This window comes from Lissotriton vulgaris, chromosome 11 (assembly GCF_964263255.1).
Source record: "Lissotriton vulgaris chromosome 11, aLisVul1.2, whole genome shotgun sequence".
Classification (NCBI taxonomy): domain Eukaryota; kingdom Metazoa; phylum Chordata; class Amphibia; order Caudata; family Salamandridae; genus Lissotriton; species Lissotriton vulgaris.
In genome coordinates, this window is record NC_141699.1 from 859125799 (window position 1) to 859146626 (window position 20828).

The following is a 20828-nucleotide window of genomic DNA, read 5'->3' on the forward strand; positions in this document are numbered from 1 at the left end:
AGGTCAATAGATGCAGGAAATTAATGCCAGATGACCATTCTGATATGGAGTTTCTGTATCCAAGAATGTTCACATTTTTTTCCAACACATACAGTTCAATGTAATTTAGAAAGAGGCAGGCATAACTAACAAAGGGAAGTAGGGTTCCAACGAAGATGCAGTAAACAATGGTAAAAAAAGTCATGTTTCCGTCTCTCATTTTGCACCCAATGTACATTGCATGCTGAAGACTTGAGAGGAGGGGGTGGGTGGAGAGTGTGTGTTCATGTACAAACAGCATAATTAGAAGTCTTTTCCAAGGCAGTTTCAAAGGCAGTAACCTTCATCAACATAGGTTAAAAAAAATAGGAGAGGGAGGTCTCTTCAGAATCCCTTCAGCATAACAAAAGCAGGTGGTCTCATTCTTTGGATCACTTTTCTGAGCACCAAGTCTGAGTTTGACTAGCATATTGTCATAAGCTTAGAGGATGTAATGACTGGCAGGCCAGGCTCTCACAATTCTTTTTCTGTATGTACACAGAGATCAGTCCCGGACTCACCAGATCACCACTGAGCATTTGAGCTAACTGTTCATCACGCCTCAACTGCTCCTCTTGCTCTTGTCTCCTTAATTCCATCAGGACCGTTTCTGCCTCTTCCTCTGCTAAAAGCCTCTGAATCAGTGCCTCACTTGCCTTGATTTCCTCTTCCTCACGGGCTCGCCGTTCTGCTTCAACCTAAAAGACCAAAAAAAGGAACCCTCAAGGTCTAGATAGAGGAGATGGCAAAAACCTTATAAAAGCAAACAATTTAATCTTTTGACACATTCCCCTTCCACGAAGCAGCACACAATGACAGGACCGCCTACGTCAACTTAAAACATCTTCCAAAATGAAAATAAAAGTTAGATTATGTCCACGTCTAAAAGCATTTAACACCTCAAAATAAATATTCCAAGTTCTTTTGCTCCAAATATTTTGAAAGTAAGAAATATACCAAATACATCATGCAATATGGTCCTTCGCGAATAATGTTTGCCACTGGCATGCACAATTGGAAAGTGTGTGTGAACAAAAACCCTAGGCAGTTTTTGTTCACACATTATTATCTCTGCCCTAGGAGTTCATTGACACCAGTGTTCAGGGGGTCCTTGTTTTGCTCAATCCATGCACAATAGGAAAGACAGCAGAAAAAAAGCTTGTTTGTCTATCCGATTTCTGAAACAAAGCAAGGAGCAGACAGGGCAAGCCTAACTCGGAGGCACTATAGTTCACGGGTCAGTGCATTGCATCACTGAAAGTACAGCAGGAGGCTGAAGAGAGTAGGGCTGCACACCAAATTTAGCTTAACTTTCCTGTTGCATGTGTAACCTCTCAGAACTAACAAATAACATACAGAACAACCATACATAACGGATTGTTAGTAGTTGCTTAAAAATGAGTAAGCAGATGTTTTGGACTAAATGTTTGAGTATTTTGCCATTTGGAAATGTTATGTTAAAAGTGCTTATATAGCGCAACGTTCACCGGATTGGTTTCTTGGTGCTTCAGGAACACAACAGATCTGAGCTAAGTCAGTGGTCTATTCATCTTAAGCTTTTAAGAATAACCAGGTTTTCAGTTGTTTTCTAAACTGAAAATGAGTGTCAGTGGTGCGTATTGATGGGGGGGTGTAATTCCAGATTTTAGGAGCTAACGAAGAGAACCCAAGTCCCCCGTGTTTGATTCATTTAAACCTGGGAATGATCAGATGGTTATGGCTGGATGATCGAAGGGTACGAGGGGGAAATGTACTTCTGGATTTTTTAGGCAATGAACTTTGGTCCTTTTTTTAACAGCGCCTTGTGTGTTATGCATCCAAATTTAAAATGCGCTGCGCTGAGCCACCGGGAGTCAATGAAGTTGTTTCAACAGAGGCTTCACATGTTGACGAGCAGGGAGTTGGAAGATTAGCCTGGCAGCGTGGTTCTGGATTAATTTCAAATGCTGCGCTTGGTACGCGGGGATGCCAGCATAGTGGGAATTGGCGTAGTCTAAACGTGATATGATGACCGTCAAAACAACCAAGGTGAGAGCTTCTGATAATAAGAATCTTCTGATTTTCTTAATTTTACGTAGAAAGAAAAAGCAAGCCGAGACCACGGAGTTGATCTGACTATCGATAAGTCACTACTTATCATGATCCCCAAGCTTTTTACAGCGGACGCCGGAGTGGGGGGGGGGGGGGGGGAAAGAGTCCAGGGATGAGGGCCAGAAGTTTGTGTTCCAGGGGTTTGAAAGGCCTCCGGTCAGGACTAGTTCAGTTTATCCAATTACTAATTAATGTCATTATGGATTGTAAGTTTAGCTCAGACGATCTAGTAGGTTGAATGTTAAATACTAGTTGTAGATCGTCTGCATAGTTGAACGTCAAGACTTCCATTTCTTTCAGAGCGCGGATTAGAGGCTGCATGTACAAATTGAATAGAAGGGGGTCAAAGAGGATCCCTGTAGAACTCCACATTGGAGTTTCCCTTTTGTTGAGCTGAAATTACCTAGGCGGACCGATTGATATCTGTCCTTGAGAAAGGACTGTATCCAACCTAACGCTGGGTCTTGAATGACTGCGCAGCGGACACTGTCGATCAAAATATTGTGATCGACCGTGTCGAAAGCCGCAGACAGGTCCAGGAGGATCAGAGCCTGGGGGAGGGGAGGGGGGAGGTATGGGGGGGGAAGAGTCATTGTCAGCCCCTGTACAAAATGACAGCTTCTGTTGAATGAGCTGGTCTAAAACCAGCCTGGTGAGGGTCAAGAAACAATGACTCCTATTAAGGAGCTGATACAGCAAGCCACATGTGCGTCCAAGATTTTGCTCAGGTATGGCAGAAGAGATATGGGGCGATAATTACTCAATACTTGAGGGTCGGCGCCGGGTTTCTTCAGGATGGCTAGAATTTCCGCATTTTTTAAAGAGTTGGGAACAGTACCAGTTCTGAGAGATGTATTGAGAAGAGCTATGGGGGGAGGGGGGGGGGGGGGGGGGGGGGAAGAATCGGGGCAAGCGCGGAAGAATTCACGTAGAATGTGGGGTGGGCAGCAGTCAAGGGGGGAGCCTGACTTGACTTTTGCGATTAGTGTTAAGAAGGAATCAACATTAATCTCTCCAGGACACCATTGGAAATAAGGGAAAGTCTGTTTTTAAAAACTAGTGACCAGATGACCGGTTGCACTCGCTGCTCTTTGTAATAATAAGCAAAATCTTAATTTGTACACCTTTAGAATGCAGTGATACTTCTTGGAAATGCGACTGGAAATGCTCCTAAGGAATACCAGCAGTAATATGCAGTATGAGGAAATGTTATAAAATGGTGCCTTATTGACACGAAAACGGAATTACAAAATGAAATGAGGGACAAATTATTAGAAGGTTCTAGTTGGACGGATACTGACTCTTTGGAAAATCTTTAATAACTCGCCTCAAGGTCTCCAACACATTAGGGTGTATATACAAATATACAGGCAGTCACTTGAGTGCCCATTTTTTTTGGAGTTGTCTACATCGTCATCTATGCAGGCCAAGCATCAGATATATCCCCTCAATCTAATATACTGTTTTTCTCATTGAAGTAGTAGGTAAGGCAATTGTTTCAAGTCAAAATAATATGGTTACTGGCTCAGATTGCATCACAACGGGCCTTTTTAAGTATAATGTGGAGTTTTAGGGGCCTTTGTCATCTGTGGTATTAAGTAACAGTACAGAAAATGTCTTTCCATATACCAGGCCATATAGGCAGTAGTTTCTGTCCTGTAACTCCAGTTCTGTAGTAGGGGTATCTCTGTTATAGTCATAATCTAGTGAATAGTCCCGCCCATGTGCGTGGACCCCGGCAATCAAAAAATAATCTCTTAAGTTGTCAAAATAATGCAGAAACTGCAAAGACACTTAAGAGAGAATTTAAAGACAAATAATGCAGCCTATATCCACAGGCTACACTGTCCAGTACTTCAACTAGAAATTCCACCAAAAATCACCACACACAGCCCAGCCTGCTAGTTTCTACCATAGAGAAACCTGCCTCCCCCAGTCAAAGACTCAGGAATGATAGAGAGGAAGGTAGGGACAGACAAGCCCCATAGGCTGCCATTATGTGGCTTAAATAGGATACTGTGCCTTTAAGAGAACTTTCCAGACTTCTCCCAGTATCCCAGAATGCATAGCAGGTCCAACTACTTTCAGTTCTTTTTGAAGGCGTATAAAACGCCAGACCTGTAGCATTGTTTACATGAAGAATTCTCCACCGGGGAGGCGGGCAGGCGCTTATGACTATAACAGATACCCCTACTACAGAACTGGAGTTACAGGACAGAAACTACTCCTTCTGTAGTAGGGGATCTCTGTGTATAGTCATAATCTAGTGAATAGAATGGCAAGCCCATCCCCACAACTAAGCGGCGGTGGAGAGTAAATACACAATGCCACTATTGTGCGAACAAATTCCGCAGCGAAGCCTGTCCAACCTGAGCGTCTGCCCTGGCGTCAGTGTCCAGGCAGTAATGCTTAGCAAAGGTATGAACCGACTTCCAAGTGGCTGCCTTGCAGATTTCAGCAATCGGCACGTTACGGAGCAGAGCCGTCGTGGCAGCTTTGCCCCTGGTGGAATGAGCCTTAGGCTTACCTCCTAAGGTCTTATTAGCCTTCTGATAACACAATTGTATGCAGGACACAATCCACCTAGAGATGGACTGCTTAGAGGTCGCAAGACCTGTCCTGACCGATCCATAATTGATAAACAACTGGTCAGACCTACGAATATCTTTGGTTTTATCCAGATAAAATTTCAACACCCTCCTAACATCCAGAGAATGGAGAGACCTCTCCGCTGGGGATGAAGGGTTCTGAAAGAACGTAGGTAAAGTTATAGTCTGGTTGACATGAAAGTCAGAAATAACCTTGGGAAGAAATTTAGGGTGAGCACGCATAACAACCTTAGCAGCATGAAATACAGTATAAGGTTCATTACAACACAACGCCTGAATTTCACTCACCCTGCGGGCCGATGTAATGGCCACGAGGAACGCCGCCTTCCAGGACAGGTGCTGCAGCGAAGCCTTATGAATAGGTTCAAAAGGTTCCTTCATCAATCTGGACAGCACCACATTCAATTCCCATGAAGGCGAGGGAAGCCTGACAGGAGGGAATACTTTCTTCAATCCTTCCAGAAAATCTTTGATCACGGGGATCTGGAAAAAGGAAGTCTGTGAAGGGCATTTCCTGTAGGCAGTCAATGCAGCCAGATGAACCTTAATGGAATGCACAATAAGGCCAGACTGCGCCAAATGTAAAAGGTAAGGAAGGATGACATCCTCCTTACAGGTCGTAGGATCATGGTTCTTAGACTGGCACCAGATACAAAACCTCATCCACTTGTAAGCATATGAAGTCCTAGTGGAAGGTCTCTTGGACTCCTTCAGAATGTCCATGCAATCATCGGGCAGATTAAGATGGCCATACTGCACTATCTCAGGAGCCATGCCGCCAAACTCAAAGACGAGAGGTTGGGGTGTAACATCCGTCCCCCGAACTTCGTGAGAAGGTCCGGCCTGCACGGCAACCGAATGTGAGGAAGGAGAGACCGGTGAAGTAGGTCCGTGAACCACCACTGCCTGGGCCACTCCGGGGCGATGAGTATCATCCGAGGCCTGGACCGGGCCAGCTTGATGAGCACCGCCGGAATCAGGGGAATGGGAGGAAAGGCGTACAGAAAGTTGTTCGTCCAGTCGATCCATAACGCATTCCCCAGCGTCCCTTGCTGGAAGTACCTGGAGCCGAAGTCTCTGCACTTGCTGTTTTCGGCGGTGGCGAACAAATCTACGTCTGGAGTTCCCCACCTTGCGAAGACTTCTCCTAGTACTTCGTCGTTTATGACCCATTCGTGGTTTTCCTGAAGCAGTCTGCTCAGTGCGTCTGCCTGAACATTCTGCACACCTGGTAGATGGGTGGCCGTTATCGTCAGTCCTCTGGCCAGGAGCCAGTGCCAGATCGTCTGCGCCTCCTGTGACAGAGTGCGCGATCTCGACCCCCCCCTGCTTGTTGAGGTAATACATCGTGGTGGTATTGTCCGTCTGTACAAGCAGAGAGTTGGTCCGGAAGGACGGAAGAAAGGCCTTCAGTGCCAAGTGAACAGCCCTGAGTTCCAGGAAATTGATGTGATACGTGGCCTCCATCGGTGACCACGTGCCTTGAATCTGTAGAGTCCCGGAGTGCGCTCCCCATCCCAGAAGAGACGCATCCGTCACGACAGTCTGCGTGGGAATGTCCTTGTGAAAGGGAACCCCTCTGAGGAGATTCTCCGCCGAACACCACCACTTCAGGGACTGAAGAGCATGCAGCAATAGGCGAATCTTGTCGTCCCAAGATCCTTTCCTCTGATCCCACTGGTCCTCCAAGCACTCCTGCAACGGTCTCATGTGCAGCCGTGCGTGTGGCGTCAGGAAGATACAAGAGGCCATCGATCCCAGTAGAGAAGACACCGTCCTCACTGTTGTAGATGGAGTCGTTATAAGAGCCTGAGCCTTCCGAAGGAGTGATAATCGTCGCTCTTCCGAAGGAGACACGCTTGCTGACAGCGTATTGATGGAGGCTCCCAAGTACTGTATGCATTGGACCGGAGTCGGGACAGACTTGGCCATGTTGATGTGCAACCCAAGCTTGTTCAAGAGAACGCACGTCTTCTGGAAGTGTGCTCGCGTTTCCGAGAAGGAGGATGCCTTGATCAACCAATCGTCCAAGTAAGGGTAGACGAACACCTTGTTCTTCCTCAGGTGTGCCGCTACCACCGCCATGCACTTCGAGAATGTCCTTGGCGCAGACTTCAGTCCGAATGGGAGTACTGTGTATTGATAGTGATTGGTGCCAACTTGGAACCGCAGGAACTTCCTGTGTTTGTGTGCAATGGGCACATGGAAGTAAGCATCCTGTAGGTCTATAGCGCAAAGCCAGTCTCCCTGTTGCAACTGAGGGTAGATCTGGTGCAACGACAGCATGCGGAACTTTTCTCTGCGAATCCACTTGTTTGCCTGTCGCAAATCCAGAATGGGCCTGAACTCGTTCTTGTCCTTCTTGCGAACCAGAAAGAACCGGGAGTACAGACCTCTTCCTCTCTGAGACAGAGGTACGTCTTCTATCGCCCTTTTCCTTAACAGGATATCCGCTTCCGCCTGAAGCTCGCGCAGCTGAAACTGCGAGCTGACCGGGGGAATCGCTGGGAGGAGGGCTGGTGAACCGAAGACTGTATCCATTGCAAACAATATTCAGCACCCACTTGTCCTGAGTAATTTTTCTCCACTCTGCCAGAAAAAGTTGGATGCTTCCCCCTACCGGAGTGGGTAACGGATCCGGGGGAAGTAAGTTCCTAGGGCCTAGACCCCGCCTGGCCCTTGGGCGCCGGAGCCGACTGCTGGCCTCCTCTGCCCTTCTGCCGCTTCTGGAACGGCTTACGGAACGGCTGCTGCTGTTGAGAGTGCCCCGAAGCCTGTCCCCGTCCTCGGCCTTGTCCTCCGAACCGCCGTTGGAAAGGGCGGTACTGCTTCTTGGTCTCCTTGGGCTTTTCCAGGCCCACAGCCGTCAGCGTTTCGGCCTCTGCCTTCATGCGGGCCATTTCATCATCCGCGTGCTTCCCGAAGAGGGTCTCACCGGAAAACGGCAGATTGGCCACCCTCTGCTGTGCGTCCGGTTTCAGGGACGTCAGCCGGAGCCATGCGTGGCGCCGTTGGTTGATCCCGTGGCAGAATCCGTGAGCAGCCAACAGGGAAGAGTCCGCAGCCGCGCTGATTATCTGGTTGGCCACCAGCATCCCCTCACTCAGGACTTCCATGAAGTCTTCACGCTGCTCCCGAGGCAAATGCTCCGCAAAGCGCTCGAGGGAGTCCCAGAGGGCGCGGTCGTAACGTCCCAACAGAGCCGTGGCACTCGCCGCTTTCATGGATGTCGCGGAAGTTCCACAGACTTTTCGCCCCGCCGAGTCCATCCACCTAGACTCCTTGTCCAGGGGAACCGTGGAGGTCGGAGTGGTGGCATGCTGCTTGCGGGCCGCCGTGACGATGACGGAGTCAGGCGGAGGCTCCGCTCTCAAAAAGGCCGGATCCGAGTCGGGAGCCCGGTACTTCTTTAGTAATCTGGACGGGGCCGCTCTCGTCACCGCCGGGGTGAGAAACAGAGCCATAGCCGGTTCTTCCAGGCCCGGCACCAAGGGCAGGAGAGGACGAGACATGTGCCTCTGATGTAGAGTCTCGAAAATGACGGACGTCTTCGGAGTAGGCACTGTCAGTGTAATGCCTAGCTTCGCCGCGCCCCTCAACAGGACGTCCTGAAAGGCAACCAGGTCATCTATCGGGGACACTCTGGTGTCCGGCGACCCCGATAGCGTAGGGGAATAGTCCCTGGTCCCAGATGATCTCGTGAGAGAGCGAGATTCGCGCCTCCTATGGCGGTGTCTCGACCTCGTGGAAGATCTGCGCCTAGAGCGAGAACGAGACCTGCCAGCTCTTGGGCGCTCCTTCGGTTTGCGAGGAGGGGTCTTCCGTGGTTCCTCACGGGGTCTCTTCGGATCCTCCCGGGGTTTCGGTTTCGGGGTCCCCTTGGGAGGAGCAGGCAGGGACGGCAGTGAAGTGGACCTCGGCGGAGGAACCTTCGGCTGCGGGGTGGGCCCATGCGGAGGGACCGGAGGTGGAGAAGGATCCCCGAAGGCAGTGGTGGTATGGGCGGAGGGTCCTCCTTAGGTACGGGTGGAGGAGTAGGAGTCCTGGGCCGAGATGGAGTGTACACTTCCGAGTACACCGACCCCGGTGACCCTTTAGGGGACGGGTGCGGAGATCCATCCCCATCCGCAGGCGACCGCTTCCTCTTGCGTCCACTGGAAGCGGCGTGACTCCTGGGGCTAGAGCCCCCTCTGTGTCGTTTTGGAGAGGGTGACCTACTCCTCGACGCTGACCGCTGTCTGCTGGACGCAGAACGACGCTTCTCCGGCGTCGAATGGCGCTTCCTGGACTCCGGCGTCGAACGTCATCCCCTCGACGTCGACCCTCTCATCCTCGGCGTCGAACGTCGACCTCCTCTTGCGCGACCTCTCACGTCGCCCTCTCGACGTCGACCGCCGCCGTCGTCTCGATGTTCCCGACGTCGAGGAGCCCCTCGACGTCGATCGGCGGTGTCGCCTCGACGGCGAGCGTCGGTGCCGCTTCGACGGCGAGCGTCGATACACGTCCCTGCGCCTTCGGCGTCGGTATGAAGACGTCGACGAAGACGATGACGTCGACGTCGGCTTCGACGTCGGCTTCTCCTTCGCCGTCGAGCCGTCACGCCGTCTCGACCCGGAGCCCCGGGGAGAAGGGGAGCACGCCGTCGTCATCCCTCTCGACGTCGTCGTCGAAGCCCTCGACGTCGACGGAGAATGGGATCGTTTGCTGGACTTCCTGCCCCCGGGGAGCCCCCCAGGGGCCTCAGCAGAGGCAGAGGGATCCCTCCCAGGCTGCCCAGACCCACCTGCAGCTCGTAGACGCCTATCCTCCAGGCCAGCCAGCCTGATCTTCAATCTGTCCCTGAGGGTCCGAGCAGAAAGTTGCTGGCAGATAACACACTCCTCAGGGCCATGATCTACTGGAAGGCACACGATGCAGACATCATGGGGGTCGCTATTGGCCTTCTTCCTCTCACATGCTGGGCACTTAACAAAAAGGCCAGGCATTTCGGAGCCCCAAAACGCCTAAAAAACAGCACAAAAGTGAGAAGAGAACACCAAGCAGTAACTGCAACACTTTTAAAAGTCAAAAGTGCAAAAACAAATTCAATAAACCCTTGAAAAAGGGAGAGCTCAATGCCAGGGTCCTGTAAGCAGGAGCCGGAAAAAAGAACTGAAAGTAGTTGGACCTGCTATGCATTCTGGGATACTGGGAGAAGTCTGGAAAGTTCTCTTAAAGGCACAGTATCCTATTTAAGCCACATAATGGCAGCCTATGGGGCTTGTCTGTCCCTACCTTCCTCTCTATCATTCCTGAGTCTTTGACTGGGGGAGGCAGGTTTCTCTATGGTAGAAACTAGCAGGCTGGGCTGTGTGTGGTGATTTTTGGTGGAATTTCTAGTTGAAGTACTGGACAGTGTAGCCTGTGGATATAGGCTGCATTATTTGTCTTTAAATTCTCTCTTAAGTGTCTTTGCAGTTTCTGCATTATTTTGACAACTTAAGAGATTATTTTTTGATTGCCGGGGTCCACGCACATGGGCGGGACTATTCACTAGATTATGACTATACACAGAGATCCCCTACTACAGAATAATAATTACAATAAAGATCATGTACCAATAATGATTCCAATACTTCAACAGGATGGCAAAAATGATGCAAAGAATATTTGACTAATCTCTATAATGGAGTCAGCAACTAAAATAATCAACTCCGAGACTGGGCATAGGTTACAAGAATTATTACCGATTTGCAAAAAGGATTTTGATAAGTCTTGGGGAAAGATGAATACCTAAATCTGTATTAATAGTATCTATGTATGTTAATGTTAAGAAGGATTGATTCACTCTGTAATTATGTACCTACGCTCTTGCCTTCAACTGTCAGTCAAGGGCAACAAGATCCATTATTGCGGATATGGGTATAGATCCAGCTATTATAATCTAATTGAAACAGGTGTGTGAAAAACCTTGTGTTAGAGTTAATTTAGATCCCGTCCTGGGTGCCTTCCTCTTTTCAGTTTATTTTGTATTGTTACCATGTAGCTGATGCTTTGAGGGCTGTGTACACAACTCTCGCAGGAGTAGGAAAAAAACTAATTTTGTTGCCGCTATGTGCTTTTAATGCACCCCTAATATCAAGAACTGTTGATGGTCCGCAATTGCTGAGGACATGTTTGATGCACGGATAACTGAAATCCTATGTGATGGCCCTTGAGCCGTACACAATTAAGAGTAGGTCCTGATACTTTTTTTAGGGGGTTTATTTAATCCTGTAAGGTATTCTGTTTCACAAGATGGACGTCCCTTTCAGTGGGATGTTTTTTTTGCCTTGTTCCAGTTTGGCTTCTCCTTGGGTGCTGGAGGTTGTACCATAATTGTTCATATTGGATCCCGGTGGCATTCTTTTGGATTGTTTTTCATTTCAAGTATCTCTGGACAATTATCCTGATGGTGACCCTGGTCAATTTTAACCGTTAGGGTTGAAACATCAACTTTCTAATGTTTTACTACATGGACTGCAGAACTTATTATTAGCACTAACAAGCTTTAAAAAAAATCTGTTGTGGTTGGAATTCAGTAACTATATGATACAATCATTAACTAAAAACTTGTGTGTATACCAAGTTTTTTTACATTTTGTCAAATCTTTTGCACCTTTATTCATTCACCTTTAATGCACTGCCACTCTTTATGCACTCATGGAGTATGGTATCTGAGGATATGCAAGGGATACCAGCCAAGATGACGCCAAAAATATTCTGTTTAATATCGGAAGGCTTCCTCTGCCAGCCTCAGTTTTATTTTATTTATTTATAAAGTTTTATATAGCGCTAGCAAGACCCGTAGGTATCAGAGCGCTTTACATACACAAAGGAAAAGAAAAATTGCATAACATCGCAGGAAATAAGGATGCATAAAGATATAAGCAAAGACATAATATTTATGTATCCAGTGAGGGGAGAGAGACGCAGGGGGTTGACAGTCAGATAACCATCATTCCTGAAGGTCAAAGTGAGGGGGGGAGTCCATTATGTTATTGAGGTCTAGGATGGTTGGCTTGGTCAGAAAACCAGGGTACGATTCAGAAAAGGGGGTGGTGATGAACAGAGTGTCTGAATTAAGCAGACCACTCTTACCCAGTCTAAAGATCAGGGCTTGATCCATCACCGTTATTTATCTCACTGCCCCATCCCAGCTCAGAACCTGGCTGCTTAATTCAGACACTCTGTTCATCACCACCCCCTTTTCTGAATCAGAAAACCAGGGTAAGCTAAAACTATTGTTTTCTCGTAATCCGATCTTAGTTTTCTAACAGCGGTTTGTCTTTTTCACATTGGAATGCTCCAATCCAACAGCAGATGACCATAATCCTTTTGCTGTGGGGCGAGTATATTGTCGTTCCAAACAACCTGTACATGTGTCACGGTTCCCTCTTCGTGTTTACAAATAGGACATTTATCAGAAGCTGGATTGATTATTGTTTGCACTAGGCATGCAATCCCCATTACCACTTGTCTGTAGAGATGTTCCATCTGCTCCAGTTGTTTTTGTACAGAGGGCCTTTTGATGGCTTGTTTATTGTTAGATACAACTAAATCCCTACTTACAATTGGGTCATTTTCTTAGCCCTTCTTAGTTCGGTGGAGGGCATTGAGTTCACTGTTCTTTCGTTAAACAATTGCCATATCTTCAGGTCTACAGGCCTGGTTTGCCATATACTTGAGGTGGCCAGTCAAGATTGGTTCGATAAGGTAACCATTGGTATCCTTCCCCTCGGCAACTTCTACAAACGACAATTTTTATCTAGATTGAGGGATGCTCGAGGATTACAGGGAGATTCTCTTAGGCCGGATCGTTCCATTCAGCTTAGTAATCGCTAGGAGGCTCTTTCCACAATCTAAGAAATCGATTGCATGGGGACAAATGAACAGGGAGGTTTAGAGAGTAGTGACAGGGTTGAATTTGAAGGGGTTACACTGATGCCTGACTGCTATACCCAAGTAGATTGCAAAGTTTTAACTGTCCTCTTAGTTTGAGGTTATGGCGCTCGATAAACACCATGTGGTAAAAGCTCATACCACTGGGCGACCCGACCCCGCCCCACAGAAGATCTCCATGGTTATTTCTTCATGGAATATAGCGTGCTTGGAGTCTAAGGCTGGTTCAGTCGACTAGTCGCTCTTTATTGTAGGTGTTGACGTTTTATTGAAGGTGTTGATGTTTGAGCATTCCAAGAAACATGGTCAATTGAGCCTGTGTTTCACACTGGTTATTTAAATTTCACTAAACCAGCGATCAGGGGGCTAAGGGGGAGATCAGTGGGTGGTTTAACACGAGGGGAATTACAGTAGAGGAAGTTTATTTTTACAGCCCAGATATCATGGTCATTAGAATCAAATCATCTAACGGTCTCGATTTATTATTGTTTAATGTTTATGCAAGGGGGCGACTGGTTTGTAGGTGCTCACAAGTAGTTGCTGCCCTGGAGGCTTTTTTAGTAGAAGGAGCATATACTGCTAATATTATTATAGCAGGTGATTTCAACACCTGCTTTGAGCCCCTGGATGCGGAAGACGGTAGTCTCAGCGATGAGGTGGATAAGCATTGTGGTGTGCCCCAATTGGCCCTTCAGCTTATTAAGAAATGGACGGAGGCTGCCCTCCAATTGAAGGGGCTGTGTTTGGAATGGGGCCTTAGGGCAGTGAATGGCAGGACAGTGGGTGACACACAGGGTGCAGCGACATTTGATAACGGGCGCTCCAAAAGTCATATTGACTATATTTTAGTAAGTGTGGAGCTGTGGCCACTAGTTTTAGACATGGAAGTTCAAAGACGCCCCGAAAGTGACCATAACCCGTTGGTCCTTACTTGGAATGATAGGAGACTCAGTAGTAAATTTACTACGGGGGCTGCTATATGCCCCACCCAAATAGTTTTGGCAAATGATTTGCAAAGGGTTCGTTGGGCTACAGTTGCCCTTGATGAAAGTAAAGTGCAGGGGATTAGGGTTTTAGTCTCGGGGTCATTAAAGGAACTAAATGAATGTGGCAACCAAGAGGTTCTTAATGTTAATTTACCTAGGATCCACAATGAGCTCTTTACAGGACTGAAAAACTACTTTATTAATACTAAGCCAATAAGGAAGAACCCCAACCACAAACCTAACACATGGTACATTGAATCTTGTAGGTCCGCACATAAGGTTTTAATGGAAGCCATTAAACTAAGGAATTATACTTCCATCAAACAGTCTTGAATAGCTTATAAATCTACCATACGAAAGGCAAAGAAAGATTGGGATGAGGGGCGCTGGCAGGACCTGCTGGTAGCATGTAAAGGTAGGAATAGGACTCAATTTTGTGATTTGATAAAGTGGGGAAACGGGCCAAGGTCTATCATCCCTAATAATAATAATGCGGAACCGCAGCAGTGGGTTGCCTATTTCGAATCACAATTTAAGAAGGGCATAGGTAGTGAGGTTCCAGCCCCATTTATTATCTTAGATACATCCCTGATATTTAGTACTAAAGAGGTTGAGGGAGTTTTAAAGACTATCCCAAATGGCAAGGCTCCTGGGCCCCGACTGCATCCCAGCTGACGTGTTTAAACAGGACCCCGATCTTTGGATTCCATATATTACGAATCTAATTAATACGCTAGCAGGGGGAGCCCCAATACCTGCATCTTGGTGCGGCGCGGAAATTATTCCAATTCATAAGAAGGGCGATTGTTCGGCGCCGGCCAACTATAGGGCTATAAGCCTTATTGATGCCATCCAGAAAATTGTAGCAAGAGTTATACTGGGTAGGATCCAGTCGTGGATGCTTGAAGAAAACATCCTCACCCTGTTGCAGGCAGGGTTTCGGGCCCACATGGGGACCCTAGATCAAGTTTTTAGATTCGTTTTGTTAAATTGGAAAAAGGTCCTTCTGGGAAAGGGCATGATCTTTGCTGCTTTCGTGGATTAAAAATCCACCTTTGATTTAATCCCCATATCCAAATTGTGGGAAGTTTTGCTAGGTTTGGGGATGCCTAAGGAATTGATTTCCCTAGTGGTAAGGCTCCACTGCTCTAATTTTGCTCAGGTCCGCTGGGGGAAGCCAGGGGAAGTTACCGAGAAATTTGCAGTGGAGAAGGGCGGCCGCCAAGGGTGCGTGCTGGCCCCCACTCTAGTCGCCTTTTTTATTAATGGGGTTGTGCAGTATTTTGACAATCATCCTACGGATGCGCCTCTGCTAGCCGGCCAAAGGGTCCCCCTGCTCATGTTCGCAGACAATACCCTGATTTTATCTAAGACGAGACAGGGGTTACAGTCTGCTCTGACTCGTTTTGAGGAGTTCTGCTGCGATCATGACCTGGTGGTTAATGTCGAGAAGACTACGTTTATGGTTTTACACGGGGCTAGGCCCGTAACTTCGAGAGTCTTCAAGAGCGGAAGGCTCTTGGAGCAGACAAATGTCTTCACCTACCTGGGGGTCACGTTCGGCGATAAATTGAGTTGGTCGCCACAGAAGCTATTGGCGCTTAAACACTCGCAACTAGCAGGCGCACTGATCAAGGAACATAGGCAGTCACTCACTAAGCCCATAGCCCCTGCTGTTTAAGTGTACTCCACTAAAATAATCCCCGCAATCCTTTATGGGGCTGAGATAAGGGGAGCTAGAAATTTGTTCCAACTAGCACTAGCCCCAAGTAAATTCCTAAGATCAATCATGGGCCTCCCCAAATCCACCCCACGTACCCCCTTTTTGTTAAATCTTGGTTGTTATGCTATAGAGGATGTTGCACGGTATTGAATGTTGGCCTTCTGGAGAAGGCTTTGGATTACTCCTGAATTACACTTATTTGCAAGGGGATTGACAGAAGTTAGGGGTTGGACGGCTCTAACAAAATTACATGGCTCACTAGTATTAAAACTTTGCTCATTGATATGGGGAGGAGGGATTTGTGGGATAGTCCAGTGACTGCCGAATTTCCATCCAAACCAACCCTTAGAGCAGCATACTGGAACCTCATTAAAATCAGGAGGTATTCCGCCTTGTCCAGCTCTTCCCTGACTAGTGATTTTTGTGAGTTTAAAGATGAACCCTGTATGGAAAGCTACTGGTATCTAATAACGAAACCTAGAGATCGCAAGCTTTACCATCAGTTCCAAGTCGAGACCCTTCCCCTAAGGAAATTCACATGCAAGTGGGCAACTGGTACAGGAGATAAATGTCCGTTTTGTCCTGAGCTCATTGAAAATATCGAACATCTCCTTTATGTCTGCCCTGCCTACCAGCAACCACACAGCGTGCGGCTTAAACCCCTATGCCGATCCCTAGGAACCAGCTCTGCTGTGCGCCAAGAGGCTATTGAAAATTGGCTGCAATGATATCGCAGTGATTGGGGTCGCTACATTTTTGAGTTGGTCTTGGGCCATACGCGAGAAAAATAGGTTGTCTTTATAGATGGTGATAATTACGCCTGATATTGGCATGGTATGAATGGACAGTTATTGTCTTTTAAGTTATGTTTATTATATTGAAAAGTCTTAGTAGGCGATATATTTAATCCGGTCTTATGAAGCGTTTTATAATGTAAATATTGGTATTTATATTTTTACCTTGAAAATTTCATCTTATATCAATGTTTTATGGTGTAATAGATGAAATGTGTATTTTATATTTATTCCTAGTCTTTTAAGATGAATAATCGCAATAAAGACTTTGTTGAATTGAATTGCCATATCTATCATATCTTTCCACAGCTGTACATCTAACAAAATATAATCTATTCTGCTTGTTTGGTTAGTTATAATAATAGTGTACAGACCTTCGTGTTTTCTATAATGAAAAACGACGCCCTTTTTAGGTCAAGCCTGGGCAGTGCATGCCCTGCTCTGCGTAACATGCTGTATACAAGTAGGGACTTGACGCTCCGCCCATCTTCTTCAATTGGATCCAGTTAGTGTCCTTTCTAAATAGTTGCTTTGGTTCAATAATAGGCTTAGTAGTCCCTCTTTAGTATCGCCTTGTCTACATTAGTTACTCGCTTATTTACTGGTGTTGTTACTCTGTAGGTTTTATTAACAGCCTGTTGCACTATTTTCTGAAAGGACTTTCTCTTATCTGCTGTGCGCCTGGTTTATTCCATGCACTTTCCTCGCGCCCTCACCCCGCTTGTTTAATAACTGAACATACTTTATCAGCGCAGCTCCAGTTTCACGAGCGCTGACCTGATTTTGCTGTCATTGTCTTTTTCCTGCTCTCTCTGCCCTATCTTGCAATCACTCACCGGGCTTGTTTTCTTTGAACTTTTCACTCTGATGCAATACTTCCCAAACATTAAGTATCGTGGTTCTGTGTGAGTGGTAACAAAGGGTCGACATTTATGGTACACTTCCTGCCTTGTCTTGGAATTCATTACCGGGTTTATTTTGGTAGTCTGTTTATTTTGGTGTTGAGAAATTTTGAAAACTCACAAGGGATTACTCTATTAGGCGTTGGTAAAAGCAAAGAGCATTAGAAGCACATCAAAGGTGGAATCGCTTAGTAGACCAGCTTTCAAATAGATCGCCACACCAACCCTCAACCTTCCACGTGAGTAAACAGTGGAGCAAATCAGGTAGTTATTATGGCCGTTGTAACTATCATAATTACAGGGAAAAAAATGTCTGAAATCACCTCCTCCTTTATGTGTTAATTTAAGCTCATGCTTTAATAAGAATCATGTTCCAGCATCTGGGCCCATTTTCACATGGCTGCTGCATAACCAGTAGGGGGAGGGGGCGCTTGGTGGAGACAAGGCTGGATCGAAATAACTGAATAGGTTAAGACTGCTGAGTTGTTCACAGTCAGAGTTCTGTTGTCTGCCTTGTCAGTAATTGCATAGTAGGCGGTCGCGTCTGGGATGAAGTGTGTCAACGGCTTCCTAGAATGTGACTTGTGTTTATCTAAGTCATCTCGAGCCGTGTGACCACCTGTCTTAGTTTCCAGTTAAATAACGTTTAGATGCTCTGTCAGATTTCAGGAATAGATATCCGCAGGGCCAGTCCAAGGGTTTTCGAAATCACAAATTAATGATATTCATGAATAATATTTACTGATATTCATAGAATGGATTTTTATTTTTGGAGCGCCCTTTGACCTAGCGACAATGCCTTGTCTGTGGCCATTGATGCGATCTGGCACCCTCTTGTATGAAAGCCACGAGGCAGCTACTGCAGTGGCCTTAATGTAGTGAAAAGTGGGTGCATATTATTTATGTCTTTAACAGGCTTATATAACACAGACAAGACCCAATAGACCGAGTATTTCACACCAAAAGATTTGTTCTAGTTGTAAAAGACAATATAGTAACAAGTATTTGCAATAGAATATGTCTTGCATTTGCAAGAGTTTAAGCTATTGGCATTGTAAATGACAATGCTTTTTATTTATGGATTTTGAAAACCTGCAAGCGGTGTGTAAACAAGAACTTTGTACTTAAAGTCCTTGCTTACAGAAGCAAGGCTGGCAGAAAAAGATGAGCAGTTACTGTCAGCCTTGCTTCTCGTAAGTAACAACTATAAGTACAAAGTGCGTGCTTGTGCAATGCTTGCAGATTTTCAAAACACAAATAAAAGGCAGTCTCATTTACAAGGCCAATAGCTCAAACTCTAGAAAATGCGAGATAGATTGCACTGAAAAATGCTTGTTACTGTGGTTTTCAGTTTGGGGGAAACCCAGCACTATATTGTAATAGGTATATGTTGTCAGACTGTTGGGATTTAGACAATTGAGCCAGGATACCTTCACTATTATACTTATGATGAGAAAGACATGAAAAGGGATCAATTCCTATTGACTAAACAGATAGGGAAGTGTCACTTTCTTTTGAAAATCACAATGTATATGGATCCCTATCTATCATGAGTTGAACACGATTATGAAAGAACCTTACTGACTAAATTTATATTTGAGCACATTCCTCTCGAACAGTTACTGATGGGCATAGTTTCCCTTCAGTGTTGAATCCTTTCTGTTGTGACAATGTGTCTCTGTAAACCTCAATGTGTTTTCCATGTTTTTTTTTTACATTTTAAGATAAAGAATTTAAACAGTATCCTGTCCCATTCATAAGGTAAACTAAGTTTAGAACCTCCCAGTCCGCCTTATTTTATCCCTCATACTCGACTCCTTTGGTTTGGCTTATGGTGGGGAAGTTTCTAAAGGTATCTGTAAAATTAAGAAATCATTTAGTATTGCTCTTATTAAATTGATATTATGTGATCAACTTTTAGTTGCACATTTTTATTTTTATGTTGGGTTTAGGGCATGGTAAGTTGTCAAATGGACCATGTTAACCTAAGTGCTCTGACAGGACGACAATGTGATTATGTAAAATGAATTAAACTATTTGTAGAGCTCTGCAACTACTTTGGGAAGAAGTGTCCACCCACTAAAAGGGAGGTGAAGGTTTTGATACCCTGGAGGCGAGGGAAGCGGGTGAGAGAAACATCATGAGGTGAAAAAGAAAAAAAAGAAAAAGAGAGAGAACAGCCAACACAGAAGTATTCATATAAGGTTAGTAAATAGGTAGATTTTTAGAATTTTCCTGAATATTTTTAAACTGGATTTACCACGAAAGGTAAGAGGCAAGAAAAGCCATGCTTTCATGATTACCACAGATGTTGAGCGGCCTCCCATTGAAACCTTTTTGAACTTTGGCATTTTTACAAGGAAAGAAAGTTTCAATCTTAGGGCCTGAGATGGTTGATACCAGGAATACAGAGATGAAATTTAAAGGACATGACCATGGTTTCATACGACCTTATGTCACAGAACCAGTGATGTTTGTGGAGCTGATTAGAGGTAGCAGAACATCTCTACAGTCCTAAAAGTATGTGTGTTACTGTGTTCTTGAGTATTTGCCATTTCTGGCGGAGGGGTTTGGCGAGTCTACCAGCAAGGAGTTAAAATAATCAATTCTAGCCAGGATGAGCGATTGCATCAAGTCTTACCTCAAGAAAGACTTGGCAAAAAGGAGAATTTTTTCTGATAATCCTTAACAAGGCGGAAATAAGCAGAACAAATGCATTTTGCAAATGTTAGTGATAGGTCATCAGCAAAGAGGACTACAAAATTTCTCGTCTAAAAGGGGGGTAGGGGGGCCTTGGAGGAGGTGTTTGGGGAAGACTACCCAGAGTGTCCAGCCGCCAGTTGTTCGTTTGATAGTCCGAACATAATGGTTTCCGTTTTGCTGCTGTTGAGAAACAAGGAGTTCACACTCATCCAGTTGGATACATCATTAAGGCACTGTCTGAGTCTCAGCGCTATTTCCTCCAAGTTACTATCTAGATTAACTATTGTGTGTCGATGAGGTTGACCAGGAGGGCCAGGTAAAGATTAAACCGGGGTAAGAATCAAAACGGATCCCTGGGGGAACACTGGTGGAGGTTGTACTGGCAATGGATTTAAAGTTAAGCATAACAACCGTCTCAGCCTGATCTTGGAGAAAAGAAACAGACTATTCAAGTACTGTGCCTGATATGCCACCAAGGGCTAGCCGCAGTTGGAGATTGTATTGATAACTGCTGAACTACTAAAATCAGGGCTGCCCCTCTCCCTTCATTCAGTATGAACATGATGTCATCAGTTGCTTTGGCAAGTATTGTTTTAGGATAGAGGGCTTTGGAGGGGACAATTGAAGTGCCTTTGAAGGGAGTGATTATTCACTGTTGGGCTGCCCGACATGCCACCGCCACTAGGCTTTGGCTCCTGCTTGGAGAGGGGGGGGGGGCGGGCGCCGCGTGTAGCACGTCTACACTTCCCAGCACTCACTGGGGCACACGTACCGGACACAACGCCAAAAGCGCTATGAGGCGCATAAAACCACGCCAGTCCTCCCATAGCGCTGGATGCACGAGGGCCGCTCCCGGGCAAAACCCGGGCCAAGGGCAGTCGAGTCTGTGTCAGTCAGAGACAGCAAGAGGCCAGCCAGGGCCATCTTATTAATATTCTGTGCCTTACATTTATATGGACTATTGACTTTGCAAGGGGGAGGGGGGTCATTGTATGCGGACTATGGGGTTTTTATCGTTATCAGTTGATAATTTGCGTTTAGCATCTGCAATAGATTGCTGCCCCCGAGTATCGACAAAATGA

General features: G+C 46.1%; 1 protein-coding gene across 1 annotated transcript in view; it reads right to left on the bottom strand.

Annotated features, from left to right (window-relative positions):
* Window positions 1–20828, bottom strand: part of RNF168 (ring finger protein 168) — a 191648-nt gene that overhangs the window by 122829 nt on the left and 47991 nt on the right. The window contains exon 4 of the mRNA XM_086943996.1: window positions 540–716. Within this exon, the coding sequence (XP_086800122.1) occupies window positions 540–716 (177 nt within the window). The remainder of the gene's footprint in view (window positions 1–539; window positions 717–20828) is intronic.